The 26,881-nt window shown below is 33.5% G+C and overlaps 2 protein-coding genes across 2 annotated transcripts in view; one reads left to right on the top strand and one right to left on the bottom strand.

The window, feature by feature from the left end:
- The window catches only part of POLR3G (RNA polymerase III subunit G), a 78,566-nt gene extending 68,985 nt beyond the window's left edge, over positions 1-9,581 (bottom strand). The window contains exon 1 of the mRNA XM_045512569.2: positions 9,446-9,581. The gene's annotated coding sequence lies outside the window, so the exon portion shown is untranslated. The remainder of the gene's footprint in view (positions 1-9,445) is intronic.
- Positions 9,449-25,950, top strand: CETN3 (centrin 3). The gene is made up of 5 exons (XM_010949581.3): positions 9,449-9,587; positions 11,408-11,543; positions 13,098-13,212; positions 18,721-18,912; positions 25,543-25,950. Exons 1-5 carry the CDS (start codon positions 9,571-9,573, stop codon positions 25,584-25,586), a joined length of 504 nt encoding a protein of 167 aa, XP_010947883.1. The 5' UTR covers positions 9,449-9,570; the 3' UTR covers positions 25,587-25,950.
- The last annotated feature ends 931 nt before the right edge of the window (positions 25,951-26,881 follow it).

The raw sequence follows: 26,881 nt of genomic DNA, 5'->3' as shown, positions 1-26,881 counted from the left end.
CTAGAGCTATATTACCCTTAGCTCTGGGCACAAGAAGTCCCTGCTTAGGGTCCCATGCTTTGGAACCTACTCTGGTCCTTCTTCAGCAGTATTCCATATAAGGTGAGGTGTCTCAGGGGCCTAAGAAGATATACCCACCTAAGGAGTAGTAGAATATGCTACTTTAAAATGCGCCTCTGACCAAGAAAGTACTTTGAGCTGAAGACAATTAAGAAGCAGCAAATGCAGGAAAACTCTGTCTATACTTCCCCTAAAAAGAATAAAAATTCTGCCTTTACTAGAGACAGACTCTTATTAGCCCAGAGATGGCACCAGAGGAATCTGCAAACAAACCTTATTCCATTAGTTTTCCTCCCATATATTCACCTTTCCAGTTTGCTGTTCTTGAAAGTCTAAAATAGTTTGCCTTTATCCTGTCATTTCTCTACAGATTTATTGTTCTTTGTCGAAGATGCTATATAAGCTGAAGTTATAAGTCACTTTTTAGAACTGCTCAATTTTTCCCTGGGTATCTCCCATGTACACATGGGGTACCTGTAAATAAACTTCTGTTTGATCTTGTTAATCTGTACTTTATTACAGGGATCTCAGATAAGAACTCAGAAGGGTAAAGGGAAAATTATTTTCCTTTCCTACACACCCAAAAGCCACATAACCACTTTGGGACCAAGTTCCAGATACTTAGGACCCCAGAATTCCCTTTCCAAATGGCTCTGAGCCTGTCTCTAGGGCTTTTGCATGGCAAGGACCATACCATTGGGTTGTAAGCTCATGCTTGGCCAAGTGGCTCCTACTTGCCAAGGGTGAGAATGGAGCTTGGACTTGCAGGTTCCACACATGTACCCTAGAGGCCCCTCATAATGTAGGGCAGAGTTGGAAGAAGAAAGAAGAGGCTAAGTTGGTCTGGATCTTCCCACATTACCAGGGTTCAGTATGGAAAACCAAGGAATCAGAATTCTAATTTTGAACCTAGACTTCAGGTCATTATGAAGCTGTATTTGCCAAAGTAGGAAGATAGAACATATTTTATTTAATAGCTTGCCAGCTTGATTTGTAACCTTAAAATATTTGTACAAAAGGTATTTGTAGTCTGATTTGCACTAGCCCTCACAGATGTTAAGGAAGTGCCTGGGGACTAGGTTCCTTACTCTCTGCTGGGTCTTTTATCCTGACTCCAGATTATTCAGTGTGTTTTTCAAATTATTCATGGAGAATAATTTTCAGAAACTCTGGTCCTTTTTTAAGGGGAATTAACATTTATTGATTGTCTTATATGGATATTTTATTTACATTGGTTTATTTAATCTTCACAGCAACTCTGTGAGGTAAGTGTAATCCACATCACAGGGAAGAGGAAACTCAAAAAGTAAATAGCCCTTCAAAGCTGATGATATAGCTAACTGGCTTCATCAAACCCTCTACTCTACCTCCAGTCATCTTTTTACCCCACCTTCTGACTTTTAGTGGATGTCCTTACATTCTATTTTACTAAGAGGGCTGAGACCAGGTATAGTGAAAGTCCTCAACTTATCTTCACCCTTCCTATCTTTCTTTGCTCTAGCTTTGTTCTCTTTACTTAGATAACCCCTACTTTTGACTCTAACACATCTAGTCTTATCAACTTTCTCTTCTCCTCCCTTGCTCCCATCATTGATATGTACCTCTCCACTGGCTTCTCCTGTGATAAAGCATTCCCTATTCTAAAGGAATCTTTTAAAACTTTCTTTGACTTGTTGCTATCTTTACTAATTCCTTAATTTTCTCCTCCTCTTCACAGCCAAACTTTTTCAAAGTAAAGTTAATCCATACCACTTCATCATTCCTTAACTCTTTATAATCGAGACTATTTTCTCTAATTCTATAAAAATTGCATCAAAGGCCCTGTGAGAAACTAATATTTTTAATGGATAGCATAACTAATAAAATGCACAAAGCACAGTAATCTTGTGTACAGTTAGAAGATATTTACATAAGCATACACTCTTGTAACCACCATGCAGATCAAGATATAGAATATTTCCAACACTTCATGAAGTATCTTTGTGCTTCTTTTCAGTACATACCACCAGCTACTATCCAATCCTTGCCTGCCCAAAGGTAATACTATTCCAATTTCTATAAATATTGATTACTTCTGCCTGTTAAACTTTACAAAAAAACGGAATCATGCACTACATGTTCATTTGCATGCATTCTTTTGTATCTGACTTATTTCACTTAAAACAATGTCCATTGGTATCCATCTTTTTGTTGACTCTACCAATAGTTCTTTATTATTTTTTTCTTTTATCACTGATAGTATTCCACGGTACAAAAGACAATTTGATTGTCCTTTAACCTTAATGGAAGTCTGGGTTGTTTCCAGTTTGGGGTTATTACGAATAAAGTTATAATAAACATTCTTGTAAAAATTTTTTTAGAGAGACATACTACTTCTTTGGGCATATACCTAGGAATGAAATTGCTGTGTCACGAGGTAAATGAGTTTAACATTAGTAGAGACAAACAACTTTACAAAGTGGTTGTATTGTTTTACTCTCGTAGCAGCAATGTTTGAGAATTGGTCCTGGCCCACATCCTTGCCAGCATTTGATATTGTTAGTCTTTCAAAAAACTTTTATTTACTTTAACTTTAGCCATTTTGGTGCTTGTATGATAATATTCATTGTGGTTTTAACTTGTATTTTCCTAAGAACTAATAATGTTGAACACCTCTTTATATGCTTATTGGCCACTTGGATAACCATTTTTGCAAAAAGCCTATTCAAATATTTTATCCAATGTCTCATTGGCTTTTCAATCTTTTTATAATTGATTTGTAACACTTTGTCAGATATATGTACTGTAAATGTCTTCTTCCAGTCTGTGGCTTATCTTTTCACTTTTCTAATGGTGTCTTTGATGAGAGAAATGTAAACTTTTGATGACATCTAATTTATCAATTTTTAATTTTATGATTAATACTTTTTAAGTTCTGTTTAAAAAATCTTATCTGTCCTAAAGTCATGGAAATATTCTCCTATGTTTTCTTTTAGAAGCTTTATTACTTTTCTTTCACATGTAACTCTATGATCCACCTCAAGTTAATGTTTGTGTATGCTGAGAGGTAGGAATCATGTTTATTTCTTTTGTGTGACATCTGGCTGCTGCAGCAGAATTCATTGCAACATCTTCTTTTTCCTATTGAATGGTACTGGTGCCTTTGTAGTGAATCAACTGACGTATCTGTAAGTCTCCTCCACGGATAGACTTTACTTTCTCCAATGCCATACTCTCTTAATTATTATGATTTACTAATTTTGAAAAACAGAAGACTTTTCTGTGATAGTATTCCACGGTACAAAAGACAATTTGATTGTCCTTTAACCTTAATGGAAGTCTGGGTTGTTTCCAGTTTGGGGTTATTACGAATAAAGTTATAATAAACATTCTTGTAAAAATTTTTCTAGAGAGACATACTACTTCTTTGGGCATATACCTAGGAATGAAAGCAATTAGTCTAAAATAAACAGATGAACACCTAGAAGAATGTTTTCAAGGAAACATTCTAATCGTGTACTACTTGAATTTGCCAACCACTCATACTCTTTGTGAGGGAAAAAAAACAGGCATTGAAGGCAGGCAGATTCATCTTTAAAATATAGCTCTATTATCACATGATGGTGATATGAGACTAAAGGAAAGGATAAGAAAAAATACCCAAAATGTGGAAATAGTGCCAAAGGATGGTTGTATATCATAACATTGCTTAATAGATCTACCCAATAGTTATTTAATTCTCCAGGAAGCATACCTTTGTTTCATTTTTTATTTGCCACTGATTTGGGCTAACATTGAGTAAAATGTTAATGTGTAGATGTTTGCCCTGTAGAGATGCACATGATTTTTGTCTGGTAGGATAGTAACTCCAAAGTCCACAGTTTATTTTGACCTGTAAAGATATTAACCTGCAGGACATTGTAATTTACCAAATTTATTTTAGCACACCTTTTGTGACTACCTATGTATACACAGTTTCTCTAATTTTTCTGTAAATCAGCTTTATCATCTTGCTTGTTTCCTTATCAAAGAGTTAAATAGATCTTGGAAACATATTCATTCTACATTTGTACAATAGTCATATCTTTAAATTTTGAAAATCATATTTTGACAATAATGAGGAACTAAATGTTATTCCAACAAATTATATGAGCTGGGTGACTGGTGATATCCATGGTAGAGAACACATAAGAAGTCTTGTAGGAGAAAATGAGTTTTGACGTAGTATATTATCTTCCATTAAGATGGAAATGTATAACACAAATGTAAATCTAGGCTTGAAGACTAACAGTAGAGGACTAGAAGGAAAAAATTTGAGAAATTTTGGAGTTGTTAGCACGTTAGGTGATTGTTGTAATTTAGGAGATGAGAGGGCCTAGGGTAGCATGGAAGTATTAAGGACATAATCCTATAAAAAAAAATAAGCATTTAGGGAGTGAGTGGAGAAAAGTCATCAAAGGAAACAAGGAAGGAGTGGTAAAAAGTAACCATGAGAGCAATTTTAAAGAGTGAGTGGGCAACAGGCAGATGTGACTCAGGGGACAACTAGGATGGGAATTGAAAAGAAGCAATTGAACTTAGCAATTAAGAAGTCTTTGGTGACCTAGTAAAAGCTCTTCCAGTAGAGAGGTAAGTGGATGTAAGTCAGATTTGCTGTGGGTTGGGAGAAAATGAGATATGAGGAAATGGATGCTGTAAATATAGATTGCTTCAGGAAGTTTGGCTCTAAAACTTAAATCAGATCATAATAATTCACTACTTAAAACATGCTGATGGATTTCCATTACACTTGAAATAAAAGTCATCCTCTCATCATGGTCTATTAGGTTCTATGTGATTAGGACTCTCTTTATTAATCTGCCTTCTTGTACCACACTGCGACTCTCATTATGCTTCAAACTTATTAATCTTTTTTTCCTTGAATATGCCAACCTTGTTCCTATTTTAGGGCCTTTGCTGTTTCCTCTGTTTGATATACTCTCCCTCCAGACCTTTGCAAGACTTGTGAGACAGTAATGAAAGTATACTGGTCAGATCTCCCTTTGAAAGAACCTCCTGCGAGGTGCATAGTTAATACCTTCCAGCTGCCATCTCAAACTCAGATCTACTCAAACTGAGGCCACACTTAACCTGAGCTGCACCTAGCCAATGAGTACAGCAAGGATACTAAAGCTAGCGTTAGGCTATTCCTGCCTAACACAGGACTCTTTGAACGGGCAATTTTTGCTTTGGGGTTTGTCATTGGCCTAAGATTTTTCTCACAACTACATTTCACTCTAAAGCTCTTCCTACCTAATCTGCCCACCACCCTGGTCTCCTTTCCTTGAAAACATTCTTCTAGGTGTTCGTCTGTTTATTTTAGACTAATTGCTTTCTAAGTCTCTTGTATTGCACCTTTTCTCTTTTCATTAAATTATGAGATATATTAGTTTTCTCTTGCTGCCATAAAAGATTACAACAAATTTAGTGACTTAAAACAGTACTCACTCATTATGTCACAGTTCTACAGATCAGAAGTCCAGGTACAGTGTGGTTCAACTGGGTCATCTGCTTAGAGTCTCACAAGGTGCTCACACAATGTGCTCCCTTCTGGAAGCTCTAGGATGAATTTGCTTCCAAGCTTAATCAGGTTGCTGCCAGGATTCAGTTCCATGCTTTTGTAGGAGTGAGGTCTCTGTTTCCTTGCTGGCTGTTGGCTAGGGGTTGTCTCAACTTCTAGTGGCTGCCCACATTCCTTGACTCATAACATCATTTCTTCATTTTAAAGCCAGGAATGGTGGATTCATTCTCCACATCTCTCTGACCTCTGCAGCCTCAACATATAGAAAGTTCCCTGCTTTATAGGGCTTGTGTGATTAGACTGAGCCTCCTGGATAATCCTCCCTATCTTAAGGTTGGTAACCTTAATTACATCTGCAAAGTTCCTTTTGGCATGTAACAAAACATACTCACAAATTTCAGGGATTAAGGCATGGTCATCTTTGGTGAGCCTATCACACTAGGTTATGATTCTTGTCTTTTATATCTAAATTGTTTTTGAATTCCACTCATTTTTATGGAGTATACATCTCAGAAAGCATATATGATGATTACATTTTCTGAAATCTTTATTATGTTCCAATGCTTGATTTTTGTCTTGACAGGGAACAGAATCCTAAGTTCAAAATAATTCCCCCTTACAGTTTTGAAGGTATTCTCTTCTATCTAATATTTCTGATAAGAAATCTAATGCAAATTCAATTATTATTCTTTATAAGCGATCAGATTCTTGTCTCTAAAAGCTTTTAGGCCTCTTATTTTTGATGTTCTGAAATGTTTTGTTCCTGTGGCTAGGTGTGATTTCTTTTAACATTTATATTGCTCAGCACTAGGTATGTCTATCAATATGGGGACTCATGCTATTGTTTGGTTCCTTGAAATTTTTCTTCAAATATTACTTTAATATTTTTCTGCCTCTCCTCCATTTGTTGCTCTCTTTCTGGAATTCCTATTAGTCACATGATGAACATATTGGATTAATCGTCCATGTTTTTTCAATTTTTCCATGTTTTTGTCTGAATGCTATATGTTTTGGGATATTTCTTCAAAGAAATCATCTCACTATTGTATTAAAATTTTAACTTCTGCCATCATATTTATTTTCTTATTGTTAGAATGTTTCTTTTTCAAAGTATCCTATTCTCCAATATAGTATTTTCTTGACTACTTCTTAGAAAGCTTAATATTACTAATTTATTATTAATTTCTTTTGGTTCCTAAGCTGACTCAAGAGTCTTCCTAGACAGCTGTTTGTTTTCCTGCGTTTTAGCTTTCACGCCTTTGATTTCCTTCTTATCTCTGATGGGTTTTGATTTTTCATTCATTTTTAAGAGTGGGATTCTAGATAGATGTGAAGAGAGAGAATACTGAAGAGAGGAATCTGGAGGAACTGAAGTGAAGTGGTTTCCTAAAGAGCTTTTAAATTGACATACTGTATTTAGCCCTCTTCTCATTTCTACTCTACTGTATAACTCTAATCCTAGGGTCTCTCTGGGATTCTTGCCAGGCAGAGCAACTCTCCCTGAACCTTTAGTCACCTCCTGCAAATTCTAAGATGCCATTTTGATGATTTGTCTCATTTGTTAACAGGCTTCCAAATTTCTTTTGATCTTTCAGATATTTTTTGAAATACCTTGTCTGCTGATGGTACTTCTCTAGGTCACTGCAGTATTAGAAATTAATTTCTCAACTATTGTTTTATTAAGTTTCAGGAGGAAGACTAAACAAATACTAATCCCACTATCTTTTTAAATCAGAAGTTTTATCTACTTTTGGCTAAGGCTCTGGACTTACCATTCTGATTACCATATTCAGACTATTTTCTCAGATTATCTGCCCACAAAACCTATTCTCCACAAAATGACCCCAAACATCTCACAAAATTCTAGTGTTTCAGAGAGCAGGTGTGAGAAACACTAGCATTTTCTTAGGTATGTTATTCATCAAGTTAAAAAAAAGTACCTATTATACCTGGTTTATTTATACATATTAGGAATGGGTGTTGAGTATTTTCCAGTGCCTTTTTGGATATCTGAGACAATCACCTTTACCTAGAATTATGATTAATTAATTATGATTAATTAACACATTTATATTATGAACTATATTTCCTTTTCAAAAATAAACACTATTTGGTTATAGTGAAATGTTCCTTAAGACAATACCAAATTGATTTTGCCACTATCTAGGATTTTTGCACACATGTTCACTAGTGAACATCAAATATGAGGCAGGCACATACAGTGGTGAGCAACATGCACACACTCTCTTCATGGAGCATGCATTCAGTGACTTTAAGTGCTTTTTAAGATGCCAAGGGTTGTGCCAGCTTTAAAAATTAAGGTAAGAAGCTCTCCATCGTGCTTTTACTTTAAGGCACAAGAATTAATTCTTCAGGGGTTTTAAAAACTTACCCATAAGTCTGAGTAGGCTGGATGCCTTTTTATTTTGTGATACAGAACTGTGGCATCATTTTTTAGTCCTGTCTATAGTTACTAACCTAATTCAGTTTTCTACCTGTTTTATCTTTATTTTCCTTGAAAAGTGACTATTTCATTTCGGTATTAATATTTATTAGCACCGTGAAGTTGTATAAAGTACTTTCATAATTTTTTAAACCTCTCTTTTAAACTATCAACCTTATTAGTGGCAACATTCCCTTTCTTGTTACACTTCCATAACTCTATCAATTTTATTGGTATTGCCAAGAACCAGCTTATTATTAGATTATGAGAATATCCTACCAACTTGTAATTTTAACAATTTTCTTTTTAAAACTTGTTTTCTAATGTTTGTTATCCAACTTTAGCTCATCCTTCTAGGCGTAATATATGCCATCCCTTTCAAGAAGTCTTTCTTCTATCCTTCTCTAAACCTGTACATGTATCCCTTTGTACTTACACCATACTGTTTATATCTTTCCCGTTCCCCTGCTCCACACCCACCCTCAGGCTATTTTATTCCTTTATGAGATTGGCAGTTTAGCTCAGTACTTTGTGAGTTTTCACAGCAAGGTTCCATTTAATGCAACGAATATTTATCGAGCACCTATGCATCACACATTGTATTGGGCACTGTAATAGTGCTAAATGAAAGATGTAATTCTGGCCTTCAATTCTCTCTGCGTGAGAGACGAACAAATGAATATATTAAACATCCTTGAAGTGAGCTTCAAGAGACTTAGTTTGGTAGTGAAGATAACATCATGAGTCTAAGCAGCTTACAGCCCTGGAAAATAAAGGACCTAAGCGAACGAATTCTTTTGAAGGAGGAAGAGGGGAGCGAATGACCCCTTAGGTACAGCTTCACCGTAAATAGCCTAATATTCCAACCTGATAATAATACAAGTATAATCCATAGCACCTGCCTCAGAATCACGGCGTTTGTAAGGGAAAAGAAATGCAGATTCACACCCACTAGAAAAGAATGAGGGAAAAGACCTTTTCAACTTGTGTTTAAAAAAAAACTCCCCAGGTACTTAAGCCATCCAAAATTTCAGAATACAATGGAGCCAAGTTTCGCAGACTGCTTTGTAAGCCACTCCCTCCTTTTAGCCGCAGGACAGCCTTTGGGGTGTCTGTTTCCTATCCTTCCCGCCCCTGGGACATTAGCCCACAGGCCACAGGCCTTCCAGCCCGAGGCTCAGCTCAGACACCCTCCGCGCCACGAGCACGGCGGACATTCAGACCCTCGCTTCGCAAAGCCTTCCGGGAAAAAGCAACAGGCCAATCTACACAGCGGGAGAGGCCGGTGTAGATCTCTTTGATTGACACGAAATTTGTCCAATGAAAGCAGAGGACGAGAGACGCTTCCGCCTCAATGGGCAGGACGTTAGCGAGTTCAACCAATCCCGCTCAGAAGTGTCTACCTTTTGGGAGGTCCTTGAGGCCGCCGAGGTCGTTGGCGTCTGTTGAACGGCTTGTGGAAGTCGTGCTGCCTTGTGTAGAGAGTTAAAAGTCGTTCTTGAGAGGAACGTCTCTGTCCGGAGAGAAAATGAGTTTAGCTCTGAGGTCGGTAATGAGGAGGTGGCAATGCTCTCCACACCCCGCAGCGGGCCCCAGGGCGGGTGTGTGGAAGGGAGGCAGCTTGGGCCGAGGCGAGGAAGGGAGTGCAGTTTGGGACGAAGGAAAGGAGCCTCAGGCATCCTTCCTGAGCCTGGACCCCTCACCTTGGGGGCCCTGGTGAGCTCCCTGCACTTCTGCTGAGGTGGTCATTTCTGTCAGGGCACTGGGCTTTAGACCGCCAGCAAACTGGACTGTTGCAGTCGCGGGGAGGGGGTGAAATATCGCGAGGTTTCTTCTCGCGTTGTTTCTGTGAGGAGCTGGGAAAGCAGGCCGTGCAGCGTCTTTCGTTCATTCCCCTTATTCCTTGTCCAGGGCTAGCACCTTAGCTGCCCTGATGGTAACGTACTTACCCGTAAACACGAAAGCCATTCCCCCTTCTCCTTGGGGCCCTGCTTTACGGTATAATCGGAGACCCTTTTTAGTGATTTTAGTAATCCCTTAGATTTCCTAAATTTCTTGTGTCTTTACTTTGAATTCAGTTCCAGCCTCTAACCTTCTGTTGCTTTCTCCCTCACCCTTTCTTGGCATTTTATCTTAAAAATACCAGTATAGTTACGCCACATTAAAAAGGTGCCGAGTTCTAATAAGGTAATCGTGGCAGCCTTGGAAGGGGTCAGTTGTTGGGTTGGGACTTGTCCCTTCAGAATCTGTGGTCTGACCCGGGGAATGTCCAAGCTTCTGTGAAGTCAGGTCTCTTGTGAAAGATCTTCTTGAGCGTTACCATACCTCTTTCGGTCCCTTTCTAGCCATCTCTTTTTTATTTTTTGTAGATTGCAGACCACGAAACAACTTCAAATGCAGATAGATAACGTGTCCTAATAAAGTCAGCCAGGTTTTACATTTTACAGTTTTATGTAATTCTTCTGTTTCAGAACTTGTTCTTATACAAGTGTTGCAATCCCATTTGAAAATTTTGAACACTTTGAGCGGCATCTTTTAAGGAAAACACTTCTGGCTTTTACAATGAATTCCTTTTTTTTTCTTTAAGTTTTTTTTCATAGTCTATGAGAAATTAAATCTAAATTTATATGTTACGTGAAATTCACAACACGGCTCTTTACATTTTTATATAGAATCTACACAAATATTTACTTTTTTGATGTTTAATATTTCTGGTATGTTTAAACTCATTATTTTGGCTGATTTGTTAATATCAATGGAAGAAATTACAAGTGCCAAAATGTTAAAAATGTGTAAACTAAAAACATTTTAAATCCACAATGCCAAAATACTTTGTAAACTAATTGATGAATTAGATGTTTTATGTAGTAATCTTGATAATTATAAGCACTATAAAAGTAAACCTAGTATACAGTGATCATCAGTTGTGAATTTTTTTTTAATAGTCTTTATTGTAGACTGATGGGAATAATAAGTATGAGTACTTTGTTTTTTTGTTGGGGTTTCTGATACCAAAGTAATGTTTCCTATTCACAGTTTTTGTTTCTTTCACAGTAATATTAATGGGAATAAATACCAAGCTAGGAGGAAGGAAAAGTTAGGTCTTCATTTTTTAAAATAATATGGAACACTTTTCAGTTTTAGGTAGTGCAGATTTATAGCAGCTTAGACTACGGAATGAGCAGGGCTTTGGCTCATGTAATGAAAATTTCTTTATATTTTTACAAAATAACTCCTGTTTAGAAATTAGAAAATTATTAATTGGCTAATTTTGTTTATTGCATTTTTGGAATCTTAATTGAATTATTTAGAGACATAGGAGAATAGGATTAAAGTGGACTAAATAGAATTTTTTCATTTCATAGAAATGAGCTTGTAGTAGACAAAACAAAGAGAAAAAAAAGAAGAGAACTCTCTGAAGAACAGAAACAAGAAATTAAAGATGCTTTTGAACTATTTGACACAGACAAAGATGCAGCAATAGATTATCATGAATTAAAGGTAATATATTTTAAAGTATCTTTTTCTGTTAAAATGATTTGCGTTTTTGACAGGTGATTGAAAATATATTTTAAATAACTATCTTAACTAAACTCGTTTTGGAAATATTAATCCATTTTAAACATTTGCCATTAACTGCTATGATAAAATTGAATAGTATTCCTAACATTCACATGGTACATTGAATAGTATTTTAAATGTAAAAATACATTCCTATGGAGGGACTTTTTTTTCATTTACATAATTAAAAAACTTCAAACTGTAGGATTTAAACAGTTCTTAATATATTCCACTTCCCACTTTGGGGGTGTGTGTGTGTGTCATCCACTTTTCAGATTGAGGGAATGTTACTTGTTTTTTAATTTGAACGTGTTAGTGACACAGTCTCAACCTACTTTCTCTGGTGCAAACAACATAGGTGATGTCTGATGTTGACACAATGCTAATGGGGAAAAATGTCAAATTTTAAGTTCTAGAATTATTTATAAAGATACAAGGGGAAATTGGTGTTTAAGGTACTATGGATCTTAAACTAAGCACAGTGAGAAAGGTAGCATTTTTGTAACTCTTTAGGTCTCTTTTCCCACTGTTTCTTTTAGTTACCTAGCTTCAATTAACTCTTCCTTTATGTCTTTCCATTTTTTGCCATTGTTATTATCTTGGTTTGGAATGGGATCTTATTTCATATCTGGAACTTTCTAAATGATTTCTCCATTTCCTGTACACTACCATTAGATTCATCTTTCTAAAATTTTTTCATCATATTGTTTATTGCTCAGAAACCTGTAGTGGCTCCTAATTGTCCACTGCATAAAGTTTGGATTTTTTTTTTTCAATTTTTACTGAATGCCCTCCACTTTTATTACCAACTACTTTTCTCATTTGCTAATTGCTTGCTTCCACCTGATCTTTTCCCATTCAGGTAAGGTAAGCTGCTCTGTTCACTGTCTTAAAGCATATTCTTTATTTCGGTGTGTGTTTTAATACCAGTCATTCTTTTCTAAATACCCTTCTACTTCACTTCATCCATACCTGATCTGAGGAACAACTTGAATCTCTCCAAGTAAGACTCCTTTTAACCAGTAACATGTCTCTTCTCCCTTGTTACGAGTAACTAGATTTCTTCTTTCTCTCAAGTCAGGGTCTTGGACTATTTATTTGATAACTAATTACATATAGTCTGATGAAAATTCTTATATTATCTCATCTGTTGCATAACTTCTTAATATTTAAGCTATGCTTTTTTTCCATTTTGGTTGTTAATCTTTTGAGAACAAGTAACCTGTTAAAATTGTGCACTAAAGTCAGTACAGTGTGTATTCTGTAAGCACTCATTGATTAATTTGTTGTATAAAAAGGTTATATAAATGAAAATTGACATTTAATTTCAGTATTGAAGAAAAACTATCACTGTTATTTTAGAGTATAAAACATGAAAACAAATGTGTTTATTGATGTATTGTCATCTCTTAAGTAGTAAAAACTTATTTAAGAATTAGAAATCACTTTTGTAAAGAGTGCTTTATAATTTGCTTTTCCCTTTTAATCCAAAAGGTGGCAATGAGAGCCTTGGGGTTTGATGTAAAAAAAGCTGATGTACTGAAGATTCTTAAAGACTATGACAGAGAAGCCACAGGGAAAATCACCTTTGAAGATTTTAATGAAGTTGGTGTGTATTTTTAATAGTCTTTGTGATCAGAAGTTGTTAGGAAATAATCTAGTTGCTATCAGTATGTTTAAAATTCTCTGGGTTATGGAATTTTTTTATTGGACATTGCTATATAATGTGGATCTTATTTGGCGTCTTTTGGGGTACTTTTTTTTTTTTTTGCCAATTTTCAAGGAAAAAAATAAGACCTATACCTTCACTGTATATGGGATTAATCATTTTGTCTTTTGTTTTAATCTGAAGATTTTAACCAAAGACCTGTTGTGCATTTCTTATGGAAAGATGTCTTTCCAAGTAGTTTGTGCTCATAGTATGTGATAAAACTAAAAGAGTGATCAAAAAATTATACTCTCACAGTAAAAGATAAAATTGACTATTTTTTTTGTTTGTTTGGAAAATATTTCCTAAGACTATTCTATTGTGTGATTTTTATTGGCAAACTGAGAGAAGAGGAAACTGGTAGCAGTTGTTATCTTTGGCTGTAGATGAAGTGCATGTCTTCAGGTTGACAGAGCTTATGAAGGGCTACATACTCTGGATGACCTTAATCTCAGTGAAAAAAGCCATCTCTTTAAAATTGTGGGTAGGGAGAAGATTGTAGTAAGGGAGGCAGTTGGCAGATTGGGAGCAGGAGAAGACATTTAGAACAACCAACTGGGTCATAATATAAGCACATTATGTAGTTGTTTTTAGATATTTAAAAAAATCTAGGAAAAATTCAGTTGTACACAGACACACACACACACAAACCCCTTCTTTTAATTCTTCATCAAGAAAAATATGAGAAACAAAAAGAAATGGCAATTAGTACATATGGAAAAAATTGACTCATATCATTAGTAGTTTTTTTTAATCTGAAAATTCAAACCAAAGGCAAAGAAGAAGGGAATTAGAGAATAAATCTAAAAGAGAAAAAAAAAAAAGCACAGCATAGAAGATCCCTAACTTAATGAACTGATAGATGATTATTTAAAGAGGCAGCTTGTCCATTTTGGGAGCATATTCTTTTTTTTCCTTTAATTTGTAGAATTACTTACTTGAGAGGGAGAGCGCCATCTTTATTCTCCCAGTGTTGAAGCTCTTCTGGGTTTATGATCTTAGTCCAAGTTTCAACTTAGATTGTTTATTTATAGAAACAATGTTTTAGGATACAATGGAAATGATACTACTAGGAGAGAGCTATAACACAAGTACATTTGGTATAATGTAGTGATTTAACATGGACATTTTAGAACCAGATTGCCTGGGTTCAGATCTTGGTTTTGCCACTTACTGGCTGTGTAACTTGGTCATTTTACTTCTCTGTGCCTCATTTTCAACTGTAAAATAGGGATAATTGCACTATCTCATAGTGTTATTATGAGGAATAAATAAGTTAAAAATATGTACAGTGCTTAGAAAAGGGCCTAGTATATAGTAAGTCCTATTAACTATTTTTTTTTTTTTTTATTCTTACTTTAAAAATTAGTCTTTGTTTCAGTTCCTGGAAAAATCATGTATGTGTCACTAGAACATAAAAAATATTCTACGCTATGTATTTATATTTTTCTAATTACCTTTTTCCATAGTTGAAGGCTATTTTAAGCACTGTATAATTGTCACATAATTTTACGAAGCACATTATTTCATCTTAAATGAATATAGTTTAAAAATTTTAATTTTATTAGCTGTTGAGCCAGAGTCCCATGCCAACTCTACCTTTTCCTGACCCTCCATCTCTTCTATGTTATTAATAGAACAGAAATACTGAGTTCCTTCTAGAATAAATGGCATAAGTACACCTCAGTTTGACTTTCAAAGATCAATCTTTTGACAGGCTCAGCATATATTTTAGCTATCCTAAGGCAACCTATTCAGAATACCAGCTGTCAAATAAAAAATTATTACTGTTTGCGAATCAAATAGTCAAGAACTATGTATTCTCCCCATTTTTGGATTTTTTTTGAATAACTGACCACAGATGAATATATGTTTTATACTTTGGGACAAATAACTAAATCAGAACATTTGATTCTTAGTTGTTATGTATCATCTATTACTCTCTCAGGATATTGTTCCACAGATATTTACAAGTATTTCTAGGTAAAGTCTGTCACTTTAGATTCTTCCCAATGCTAGTAAAAAGCATTATAATATATTTAATGTAAGTTTAGAATTTAGACAGCCTGAGGCTAGTGAGTAATAGATATTTTAGGAATTGCTGCTTTAAAGTAAGACCAAGATCAGTCAGATATTTATACCCATCTATTTTTGGCATGTACTACTTATTATTTCATTGGCTATTTAAATAGAATATTACTGTTTTTTGTTTTGCTTATTTAGCAAACATGGGCTTAATTTTTAGATATTACGTACTGTGCTGGGATGAGGGAGAGGAATTAATGAAAAGCTATTGAGAGATTGTTTTTTCAAGGAGTTTATAATTTAAATGTAGATGACAACAAGCTGTGGTGCTGTATGGTAAATTGTAATTTTGTGTAGGGCAGGCGTTGGCAAACTGCAGCCCTTGGGCCAAATTCAGCTGTTGCCTCTGTGTTGCCACATCCATTCTTTTATGTGGCTTTTATGCTACCAGGGCAGAGCGAATAGTTTAGACGGAGACCTTATGTGTCCCACTCCCCCCAAAAAGCCTAAAATATTTACTATCTGGCCTTTGACAAGAAAAATTTGTCAATTATTGATATAGAGCAATTGAAGGAGACTTTGCAGAGGGGATTTTTAATCTAGGCCTTTGGGAATAGGAATAGATTTTTATCCCAAGGAGAAAATTATAGGTGTAGAGAAAGGCATTCCAAACAGAAAACAGTAACAACAAAGAGTGATAGCAGAAGTGTAGCGTGTTTGGAAAACTTCAGGTAGTCCCCTGCTCTAAAGGATATGGAAATGACTAGAAAGGTAGAATTGGGCTGGATAGATAGGTCTAATAGTCTTGCATAACATAGTTTGGACTTTAGTCAGCAGAAGGTCATTGTCAATTTTTAAAGAAGACGCTTTAGAAAGGTAGCTCTGTTCAGAGTATTATAGATGGGTGGGAGGGAAGAGAGACCTCAGGCAGAAGATGCAGTTGGCCCTCTCTATCCTTGGGTTCCGTATCATCCATTCAACCAACTGTGGATTGAAACTGTTGGGGGGGGTGGAATTTCAGAAATTTCCAAAAAAGCAAAACTTGAATTTGCTCAATGCCTGGCAACTATTTACATAGCATTTACATTGTATTTACAACTTTTTATATAGCATTTCCATTGTATTAGATATTATAAGTAATGTAGAGATGATTTAAAGTATACAGGAGGATGTGCATAGATTATATGCAAATACTCTCTCAGATTTTGGTATCTGAGGGGAGTCCTAGGACCAGTCCACCATAGATACCGTCGATACTGAAGGACAACTGTAATAAACTTTTTATGCTGAGGGTGGTGAAAGTGAAGAGAAGGGATACATTTATTAAGAGTGAAAAAAGTAGTATCCTCATACCATAGGATCTAATCATTGATTGGGTTTAAAGTTTTAATGTGATTTTTTAAATTTGCTTTTTTAAAGCAGTCTTAAGTGATTTTCATCATGTATAAGGTCTAACTATTTTGAGTCAGTACATTTCTGATAGTATAATTCAATCATTTGAAAATAGAATTTAGTGGTCAGAATTGTGAAATAGATTGAACCCACCTTTACAGCCTGAGCGTCAGTTGATTTATTTTCATCAAAAAAATGCATTTTTTTAATAATTAAAGTCTATTTTGTAGAATAGCAATAGAACATGAAGACATGCAGGAGAGTCACCAAAAAGTTGTAACGTTTTAGCTGTCCTGAATGATGGGTATTTATATTCCCAAGAAAAAGTGAATTCTAAGGCAAACTATTGATAAAAGATTATATAGACACAGAAATCTAAAGTAACTAACACAATTAAAGCACCAGTGGGGTAAGAATTTATACATCTTGGAGCCCCATCTGTTCCCCAGATCACCCTGTTGCTTCTTTAAGTACATTAATATTTTCAGCAAGCTGCTTTTTTGGTTCACCTGTCATGTAAATTATTTAATTGGTGAAGAAAAATTTTTTAACACTTTTTTTTCCTTGTCCTGCTTTTTTGTTGGGACTAAATTCAAAACAAGTTGAGTATGTGCCATAGAGTTAAGTGTGGTATTTTATTTTGGTGTTATGGCTGTATATATGCCAGCTCCTTTTGACTGAATATTTATGAGCTTTGGTGATTTGCATACTTATAGTAATATACTTCAGCTAGTTACTTGGAAGACTTTTTGGATAAAATTAATGGATAAAAGAAAACTATTGAATATATGTGTAGATGATTTAACGTAAGCTTGAATAGGTGCTTACTCTAAAGCTTATTCAACCAAGTATGATGAAATAGCAGCAAAACAACAATTTGAAGGGGCTTGAATTATATTTTTACTTCCGGGTGTATTAAACATTCCAGTACTCTCCATCTACAAGTATTTGCAAGTTTTTAATGATTCTATAAACCTCAATAGGACCGAGTTGTTTTAGTGGTACATAACATAAAAGGTCATAAATACATTTTGTTGTAGTGGTAGACTAGCATGTAAAATTACTTCAGAGATGTTTACTTCAGTATTTTAAGAATTTTATCTAGTAACTTAAAAAGTTTTATACTACAGATTTAAAATTTTTTCTTATTGTGGGTATTGATTAAAAATTGTAATATTAAAATATTGTTTAAATTTACTGTTATTATATATTTTTACATTTAGTATGTTAAAATATATTATTACTATTGAAGTCTGAAATTACTGACATTTAATTTTAATATAGCTGTCTGAGAGTTATTATCTTGCTGAACAAAATGGATTTGACTTTAGAGAGATCTCCTTTCCAGACCTTTTTTTTTTTTCCTTTGCTGCAATGAGATTCAGTCCTTTTGATAACTGCTTTTGGGAAACCAAGAGGTTCTTCTAATCATGAAGATACCTGTGGAATTTTCATCTCTGAGATTGTGTCTGTATCAATGATGGCAGGGCATTTTATTGATTTGTCAGGGGTTTTTTGTTTGTTTTTAAGTTGGATTAAATTAGAGGAATAATCAGTATTACTATTAAGTTCAGCCAGCAAATAAATAGCTTTTATCTAGTTGGTTTCAATTGTTTTGTTGGTATATCATCTCTACAACTAGGTTACAAACTCCTAGACTTTGAGCTTGATGTCAGTGGAGGCTAGTACAATTCTTGATAATAGGCCTTAAATATATGGTATAAATACAGTTTTTAATAATTTTGTTGTGTGATATAAGTAGTTATGTTTACCTTTATAATAGGATAAATTGTTGATAATATAAAGGCTAAATTTCAAAATAAGGATTTTGTTTTTCTAATTTTAGGTTTATCTTTGGGTTTGGGGGCTCTTGATTTGGCATTTTTATTGTTAAACTAAGTGTTGATAGATTCACAGCTTTAATTCCCATCTATTATAGATCAGTACCTTTGTGACTATAAAGGTTTACTTTTCATCTTTTTTGAACTACAGTGACAGACTGGATATTGGAGAGAGATCCACATGAAGAAATATTGAAGGCATTCAAACTATTTGATGATGATGACTCAGGTAAAATAAGCCTGAGGAATTTGCGACGTGTTGCCAGAGAATTGGGTGAAAACATGAGTGATGAAGAACTTCGGGCTATGATAGAAGAATTTGATAAAGATGGTGATGGAGAAAGTAAGTTTTAAGTAAAACATATACTTGAAATATTCCTAATGTACACATAGAGTAAATTGTTCTAAAACCAAATGATTTTAAAGACCCTTTGCAAACTATCTCTATTTAGTGTAAGTGTTGTTCATTGTGTAATGGACTTTTTCTGTAAATATTACACATATTCAGTTTAGAATAAAGAGACCTTTAAAACCACAACTGTACAGATTGTAATAAGAGGTTCCACACTTCAAAAAAGTACTTTTCTTTGAGGATGAAATATCTTCCAAATTTCAGCCACTCAGTAAAATTTCAACCTTTAATGCCTTCCTCAACCTACATGCACATCTAAACTATTACTAAGTCCTATTGAGTCTACTGTTCAAATATTTTGAATCTGTTTTATTCGTTTACTGCTGCTGTCCTACTTTAGGCCCTAATTTCTTTGTCAGAATGTCATTATAGCCTCCTTCATTATTTCCTTGAATGCCTGCTGAATACAGTGTCCTGTGTGCTGACTGGTGCTACCCAATAAAAAAACTGATGTTGTCCCTGCTGTCACTGACTTTACAGTCTCTTGAAGCCTCCTAATTGTCTTCCATGCCTGTAAGCTTCTGCTCTCTTTCTAATTCATTCTAATAGCATTCTTTTTCTAAAATACAGGTTTAGTGATGTCATTTTCCAGTTCAAACACTTAGAATGATTCTTTACTGCCTACAGAGTAAAGTCCAAAGCCTTCTATGATCTGTCCTACCATAAGTATCTAGTTTTATTTTCTACTGTGTTCTTTGACTTTCTACTTTTTAACCCTCTCTTCTCCCATATAGTATACACACTCTGACAAAATGTACTCTATCCCGTCTTTTCTATGGTGTGCCTTTCATCATGCTATTCTTTAATCTTAGAATCCTAATTGTCAATTTCTATCCACTAAAATGTTAGTCGTTCTCTCAAGATTCATTTTAAATTGAATCTTTTTTCAAAAGCCTCCCTCAATGGTCTCTGTTTTTAAGTTATGAGATTTCCATTGAGGACCCATAGCATTTAGAGGAACAAACTATTTTGACACTTTTATACACTGCCTTCTGTAAGTTATATGCATGTTGTCTCTTCAATTATATTGTGATTCCCTAAAGAGCAATATGGAATCATATAGTGTGAAAGGCCTGAGGCTTTGGAATTACACAGACCTGGATTTGAATTGAATTTTTACTACTTACTTAGTTGCTCTGTAATTTTGTGCAAGTTTTAAAATGTTTTCTGAGTCAGTTTCCCTGTTTATAAAACTGAGAATGGTAATATCTTCCAAGGTGGTTGTGAGTGTTAAATGAAGATATTTGAAGGTACCTGGCATTAAATGTAAGATTGTTTTCCTTTTTTTTCCATCTTTATATTCCCCTGCATTTTCTTGAACATGATGAGTACTCTGCTGTTTGTTGACTTAAGCTCTGAGCAGGAGTTTGTGTTACAGTAGATATATGTTGTTACAGTACTAACCATACATTATGCATAAATAGATATATATATTACCTTGAAAATACTGGCATGCTTTAATAAGGAGATAAGATGGTGGCAAACTAGTTATCACTCAGGTTTGTAGATTTTTGATTATAACTGTGCATTACTGTGCTATCTCATATTTATGTAACTATTAGTTGAGCTTTATACAGCTTTTCTATTTTTAGTACTAGCTCTTTGAAGTGGTATCAAAATAGTTATATTTTAAAACAGATGATCAAAACTTGAGAAAATTTAAATGATTTCTTAAGCTGTCACTCTAATGTTTGGACTTAACATCTACTTCCTTCATATTTAAAAAATTTTGTGTCTTCCTTAGCTGTTGATTATTACTCTAAATTAGCTTTAAAGGAATTCCTTTATGCAAAAGTGTCTCTTCAGTGGTAGAGTGAATTTTGATATGACTATTTCATAAATCTTTAATAACAGCTACTATGTACGTCAAAAGATCAGAGTTATAAATGGTTCCTTTTTCCTATACTAGGCACATGCAAGTTAGATTTTAGTTAATAGCTTCATTTAACATTAGAAGAAAATATCAATTAGGAAGATACCTCTTAAATTCAAACTTGATGTGAAGCTTTCCTTAGAAAATGTGTCCATTTCTTGCATCCCTTGTTAGACTGCTCTGCCTCCTGCTTTTGAATCTGAGTTCACACCTGTGCGCCATTGCTGGAAGATTTATATTAGTGCATCCTTAAAACATTTCTTCTGTCCTCACTGCTTGCATTAGTCCACTTTAAGTCACTGTACAACTGTTGCTTGGGCATCCTATTGCCATTTATTCAAATGATTAACAGGCAAATAACATTTTTTTCCTTTTTTCCAAGTCGTTAATTGCAAATAAAATACACCTAACACGTAATCTTTTATTAAGATTTGTCCTTTTTGCTGGGGGAGGTGAGTGGTCTTATCATATTAAAATAGTCTAACTGGGTAGTTTCCAATCTGGGATGTGGGTCTTTAGGAGTGGTGGCCTTCTGAGATATTGCACAGGGTCTGGGATTTCACATATGCATCAAATATGGTCTGTAGACCATATGAATAATAGTATTGCACATGCATACATATACTGGTATTTTTCAGTTATATCTCTAAATGCTATTGTGATTGATTAATATACTTATTTTGCAGAATTTATAGTAGCAATTTGACATTATCTACTTCTCAAACAAGACATACTAAGGATAGCTATTACTGTGGCAAGTCCAGAAAATTATTGTTGAAAGGCATCTTCATATTCAAAAACAATGAGAACTACAACTTTAGTCTGTTTAGTGTGGCTTTGGAATACTACCTTAACTTATATTGAGTCTCTGCAGCTATCTGAAAATCTGCCCATTTTTGAAAAAGTAGGAAGTTAGATTTTATCATTATTTATTAATCTGATCACTTAATCTGGATTTCTTTTTGGCTACAGGCAGAGGTTTGCTTAGATATAACCTGTGCTCTTTGTGTATGTTAAACTGGCAAAGATCATAATACTTTGCTACTTTTTTTTTTGTGGACTTTAGTAATTGGTCTGTCTTAATGAAATTTCACAGTGTTCAGTATTTATGAGCAATGAAAATATTTTTTGTTGTATATATAAAATAAACATGGTGAATGAGGAATTAAAGGAAAAGAAGACATAATATGAAACATAAATAAAGCTGTGGAAATGATATAGAAAGAATCCCTCTCAAGATATATAAAGTAAAACACAGTAAATCTTTTTGGAAAAATAGAAGCAACATTTAAAAAGCCAAAGTAAATCATTTTCTAAATAATTACGATGAGTGCTAACATTTATTTAGTAGTTAGTGTATTTTAGATTCTGTGCTTAACATCTTAGATTGTGGATTATGTCACTTAATTTTCATGATAGCTTTTTTGAAGTAAACACATACGATAGATGCATGAATACATGAGGAAACTTAAGCTCTGAGATACTAATAACCTGCCCAACGTTATATCACAAAGCTAATACATGGCAGAGCCAGAACTTAAACTCATAAATCCATAATGACAAAGAATGTACTTTTAACCATAACACTGTATTGATTTTTGTGCTGTAAAGTGTTAATTACATTTATATGTTTATGGAGTATTAAAAATTGCATACTGTTATAGGAAGCAGCATATCAGTAAAATATTCAACTGGCACTTCAGGTGTTAAAATCTGTTTTTTCCGCTCTGAAGCCAGATGATCTCTAAGGTACTTAATCTACTTAATTTCTCTAAAATTCTTCATTTTCATGACATATAATAGGATTCACCATATGAAATGTTTGACTTATGAAAATTTTGTTTAAAAAGGCAGTGTAGAAAAAAAATGAAGTGCCGTATTTGTTTGATTCAGTAACTATTTTATCAAATGCTTATTTTAAGATAGGCATTGTGTTAGGTTTATTAGATATAAGAACTTGATATAAGATATGATTGCTAGAGAAGGATATAAAACCAAACGTACAAAGGCATCGCAAATTCTCCTAATTGTCTTAAAGGCTCGCTAGTAATAATGGAGCTGGTTTGATTTCCTTAGCCACTTTCTTCCCTTCAGCTTTTTAGTTCACTGTTTTGGACTTAAGTATTCTGTTTTTAGGTATGCAATTATGGAATACTTTAAAATACTTTTGAAATGCTACAGTACTTTAAAGTACTTATACATAAATAATATAAAAATTGTTTGTGGTTTTAGAGCTATGTGAATGTGAAGCTTAATTTGAAATTATAACATTGTAATTTTACAAATTGAGAGAAAAGTTTTTTATCTTTAACAAAAGTACTTTTCAGATTTTGAATATTTTAATCATGGCTTTGTTATGTTGTTAAAATGATTTATAGTCAAATAATTCTAAGGCTGCTTTCCTTATGTTGTTTTCCTTAAAAGTGTATTTTTGTTTCCTGTTTTGGTCTAGATGCCTCACTTTAGATTGACTAAATCAGGGGTTTTTAAATGAAGGTACATATTGGTGAAATTGTTTAAAATTTTTATGTATTTTGATTTCTTTTTTAACTAAGGAGAGAGGGGTCATAGCTTTCATAAGATATTGAAACAGATTCACTTAATTGCAAAGGTTAAAGATCAGTACTACAATTTATAAAATCATTTAAAGTATTTGGAGTATTACAGGTTTTATGTTCTGTTCTCTGTCTGTCGTAGTGTCTTGTAGGCTTTTAATATTGAATGCGTGGATTCATGGTACTTAATCAGCTTCTGGACAGTTCATTCTTCTTAACTCCATAGAGCTTATGTTTGCTTTTTGCACTATATTTTTCTTTAACTATGTTTCTGATGGTGTTCTACCTTAGCTTTCTTTCCACCTCCTATCTAACCAAATCCTGTATTTTTATTTTTAGAGCCCAAATCAGGATTTATTTTTACCTAAATTTTTCTCATCAGTGATAATTTTTCCCCATTATGATGGACTTTTTTTCTTCAACACTGATACCTGGTTTTTGTTTTAATAATAGGCCATGTTTTGTGTTATACAGCATTTGTTCTCTGTCTCAGGTGTAAAACATGACTAACATAATGATTAAAACTGGTTTTCTATATGGTTTCTGGAACCAGCGTACTTTTTTGTTATGTACATATTTTATCTTGTCATTTTTTAATTGGTTAATTTTTTCTAACTTTTAAATTATGACTCTTGTCAAACATAGAGGAAAAAATGTTAGACTAGTACAGTGAACACCTTTATACCTTCTACCTAGATTCAGTAATTAACATTTTACTTTATCTATATTTGCTTTATCTATAGTGTGTATTTTTTTCTGAATCATTTGAAAAATATATCATGAACTTGACCCCCCTAATATTTTAGCATGCATCTAGTAAGAATAAGGATAGTATCTTTCAAAACTATCATGCCATTGTTACTTCTAAGAAAATTAATAATTGTATAATATCACCTAATATCTTCTTCACTTCAATTTCAGGTATTCTAGAATAGGAACCCTCATATCTGTTCTGATATATTACACAACTTCTAGTATGGTGTGGTGTTCACCAAGGCACTTAAAAATGTTTGATTCAATGGAGTGTTTTCATTTATCATTAGGGTATTTAAGAGTTAGAAACAGCAGATCATGTCGTAGTTCAGTATTTTCAGTTGAAGAAATTGAGATGCAGAACTGTTCTGTCAGCGCTATGACTAGAATTTAGGTGTCTTTTTTCTCATTGTAGTATTCTTATTATCAAAATTATCATTCATAATTTGTTTCTTGTTAAGATATGTGTTAAGTCTTGGGGCCCATGAATTCACCTATTTTACAAAGTTGAAGCATTCTTTTCTGAACATTTCTCTTGATAATTCGTACGTATGTTGTTTTTTAAAGATTGTGTTTAATGAGATCACCTATTTATTTCTAGGTTGCTTTCTTAAATATACTTTATATGTTGGAGGTTCTTACTGAATTTTATTTATAGTTTTGGTAAAATAACTACTAGTCTCTCTGTTTATTTCCTGCATTTCTGTCTTGTTTTATGGTTGCATTATTACCTTGGGAATTAAAATTAAATCTGTATCTTTTAAAATTATTGTTTTTCTGGTTACTTTTGAGGTATGGTGACCTGGTTTCAACTAGTTTTTCTTTAAAATAGGCTTTTAAAAACTTTTAAAATGAGTTTTTTGTACTCATAAATATATGAGTACAAAAAACAACAATTAGACTTTTTTCTAATTCCAGTATATTTCATCCTTTAGAATTCTAATTTACATGCAGTCATATATTTAAGCTTACTTATTAAGGAAGGGTTTGCTAAATGAACTAGTAATACAAAGATTATAAAGAGAATTTAACCGTCTAAGAAATTAAACATTTCAAGTTTTTAAAACTATTAAGTGTGAATAAATATTATGATTATGATGGATTTGTTTGTAATTTATATACTATTGTGTCTTTTTGCTAGTTAATATTATAGAATACTAATTTATATTGTTTATCACATTTTATGTATATTTGTATCTATTAAGTTCAATTTAATTAACATATTCAATTTCCTAACAAAGAAGTAAAAGTAAAAAGCTATGTCTTGGTTTATTAAGAATTTTGTATAATATAAAATTTACAGGTACTTAGTGTAAAATAATAATATTGTTCTCTGAAGAAAAATTGTATTTCTGACTTACATTTTCTTTCTTACCACAGTAAATCAAGAGGAATTCATTGCTATTATGACTGGTGACATTTAAAGAATTACAAGGATAAACACTAAGAATGTTGCAGTTATCATCTTATATTCTATTTTTGTGCCTGGAGCTATGTTAAAAAAAAACCCAACTTAGTTCTTTTTTCCAGAAGGACCAAAAATAAGCATCTCACGTTCATATTTTACTACTGTCAAGTTCCTTTGTATGAACAGTATTGTTAGTACTCTAATAGTTTAGCTATGTGTTTATAATATAGCTTTTATAGATACAAAGTTTGAAAAATTAAATCATGTGATACACATTTTTTTGAAGGTTCTTTTTTCAGCATTGGTAGTCACTTTTGTGTTTGTGCACATGTTTTTCAGACTTTCATTAATAAAATGTTTATTTTATTAGTATTTTAAAATTTTGTTTTATTTGTATTCCAAATGTTTGTTAACCCTCAATAGTATCTATGTTAAATCTTTTCTCTTTACACTACTGGTTTCAGAAACAAAAATTGAAATACAAATGGCAATAGAGTAGCACATTTTTCCATTACAAGTTTGTCATTTGATGTTTCAGTACAAAATGATAACTTAATATAGGCATAATTCCTTTTTTAAAAGTCATGTATTTCAGTTTTGAGGGAAAAGGTATTGTGCATATAGACTCACATCCTCATGTATTATGTTCTATAGCACTTTTAGTGTCTTAGTGTAAGTTATGACAATTAAATCTGAATATTACCTTCTTAAACTAATTGAATACAGTTTGAATCATCTAACTTCTTGACAAAGTGAAAGATTTAAATCTTGGAATTTTGATCTGTTAAGATAATTATCACTCAATTAAATGTCACAGTGATGAAGATAGAAAACTGTAAACCACAGAAATCATTTATGGCTCTCTTTTACCTATATAAAGGAACATTCTATGATTCACCAGGGAACAGTGGAGACAGATTTTCCAGGTTTTGGTGAGTTCTTCCTTATAGAAATATATACTGGGGGGAAACATGTGGTTATGGGACATACGTCATAGGGAAATGGTACCTATGTTCATCCTTCACTAATAATCCTGTTCCTGGTGGTGTGGGTTCTCCAGGAAGAAAGTTCAGTTGTCTGTTTTGGTAGTCTTTCTTTAGGTTTCTTGTTTTTAATCTAAAGTACAGTAATAATTTGAGGCACTTTAAATGTTATGAGCCTCCTAGAATATTACAGAAAGAGTTATCCACTAGAAATTTAACAAAAAAATCAGTGGAAAATAGTATAACTGGTCACATTGCAAACAGTTATCTATAAAGCAAGTTAATTGTTCACCATATTAAAATTTATTTTTGAATATGAAATCAGCAT

Source organism: Camelus bactrianus, chromosome 3, assembly GCF_048773025.1.
Source record: "Camelus bactrianus isolate YW-2024 breed Bactrian camel chromosome 3, ASM4877302v1, whole genome shotgun sequence".
In the NCBI taxonomy this organism is placed as follows: Eukaryota; Metazoa; Chordata; class Mammalia; order Artiodactyla; family Camelidae; genus Camelus; species Camelus bactrianus.
The sequence above is the reverse complement of the archived record's forward strand: the minus strand, read 5'-3'. Positions and strand labels throughout refer to the sequence as shown.

What these genes read in the sequence shown, in the direction of transcription:
- CETN3 (XM_010949581.3), top strand. An exon ending in TGAAGATTTTAATGAAGTTG is followed by an intron (nt 13,213 to 18,720) that starts GTGTGTATTTTT and finishes TTTGAACTACAG; the next exon opens with TGACAGACTGGATATTGGAG. An exon ending in TAAAGATGGTGATGGAGAAA is followed by an intron (nt 18,913 to 25,542) that starts GTAAGTTTTAAG and finishes TTCTTACCACAG; the next exon opens with TAAATCAAGAGGAATTCATT.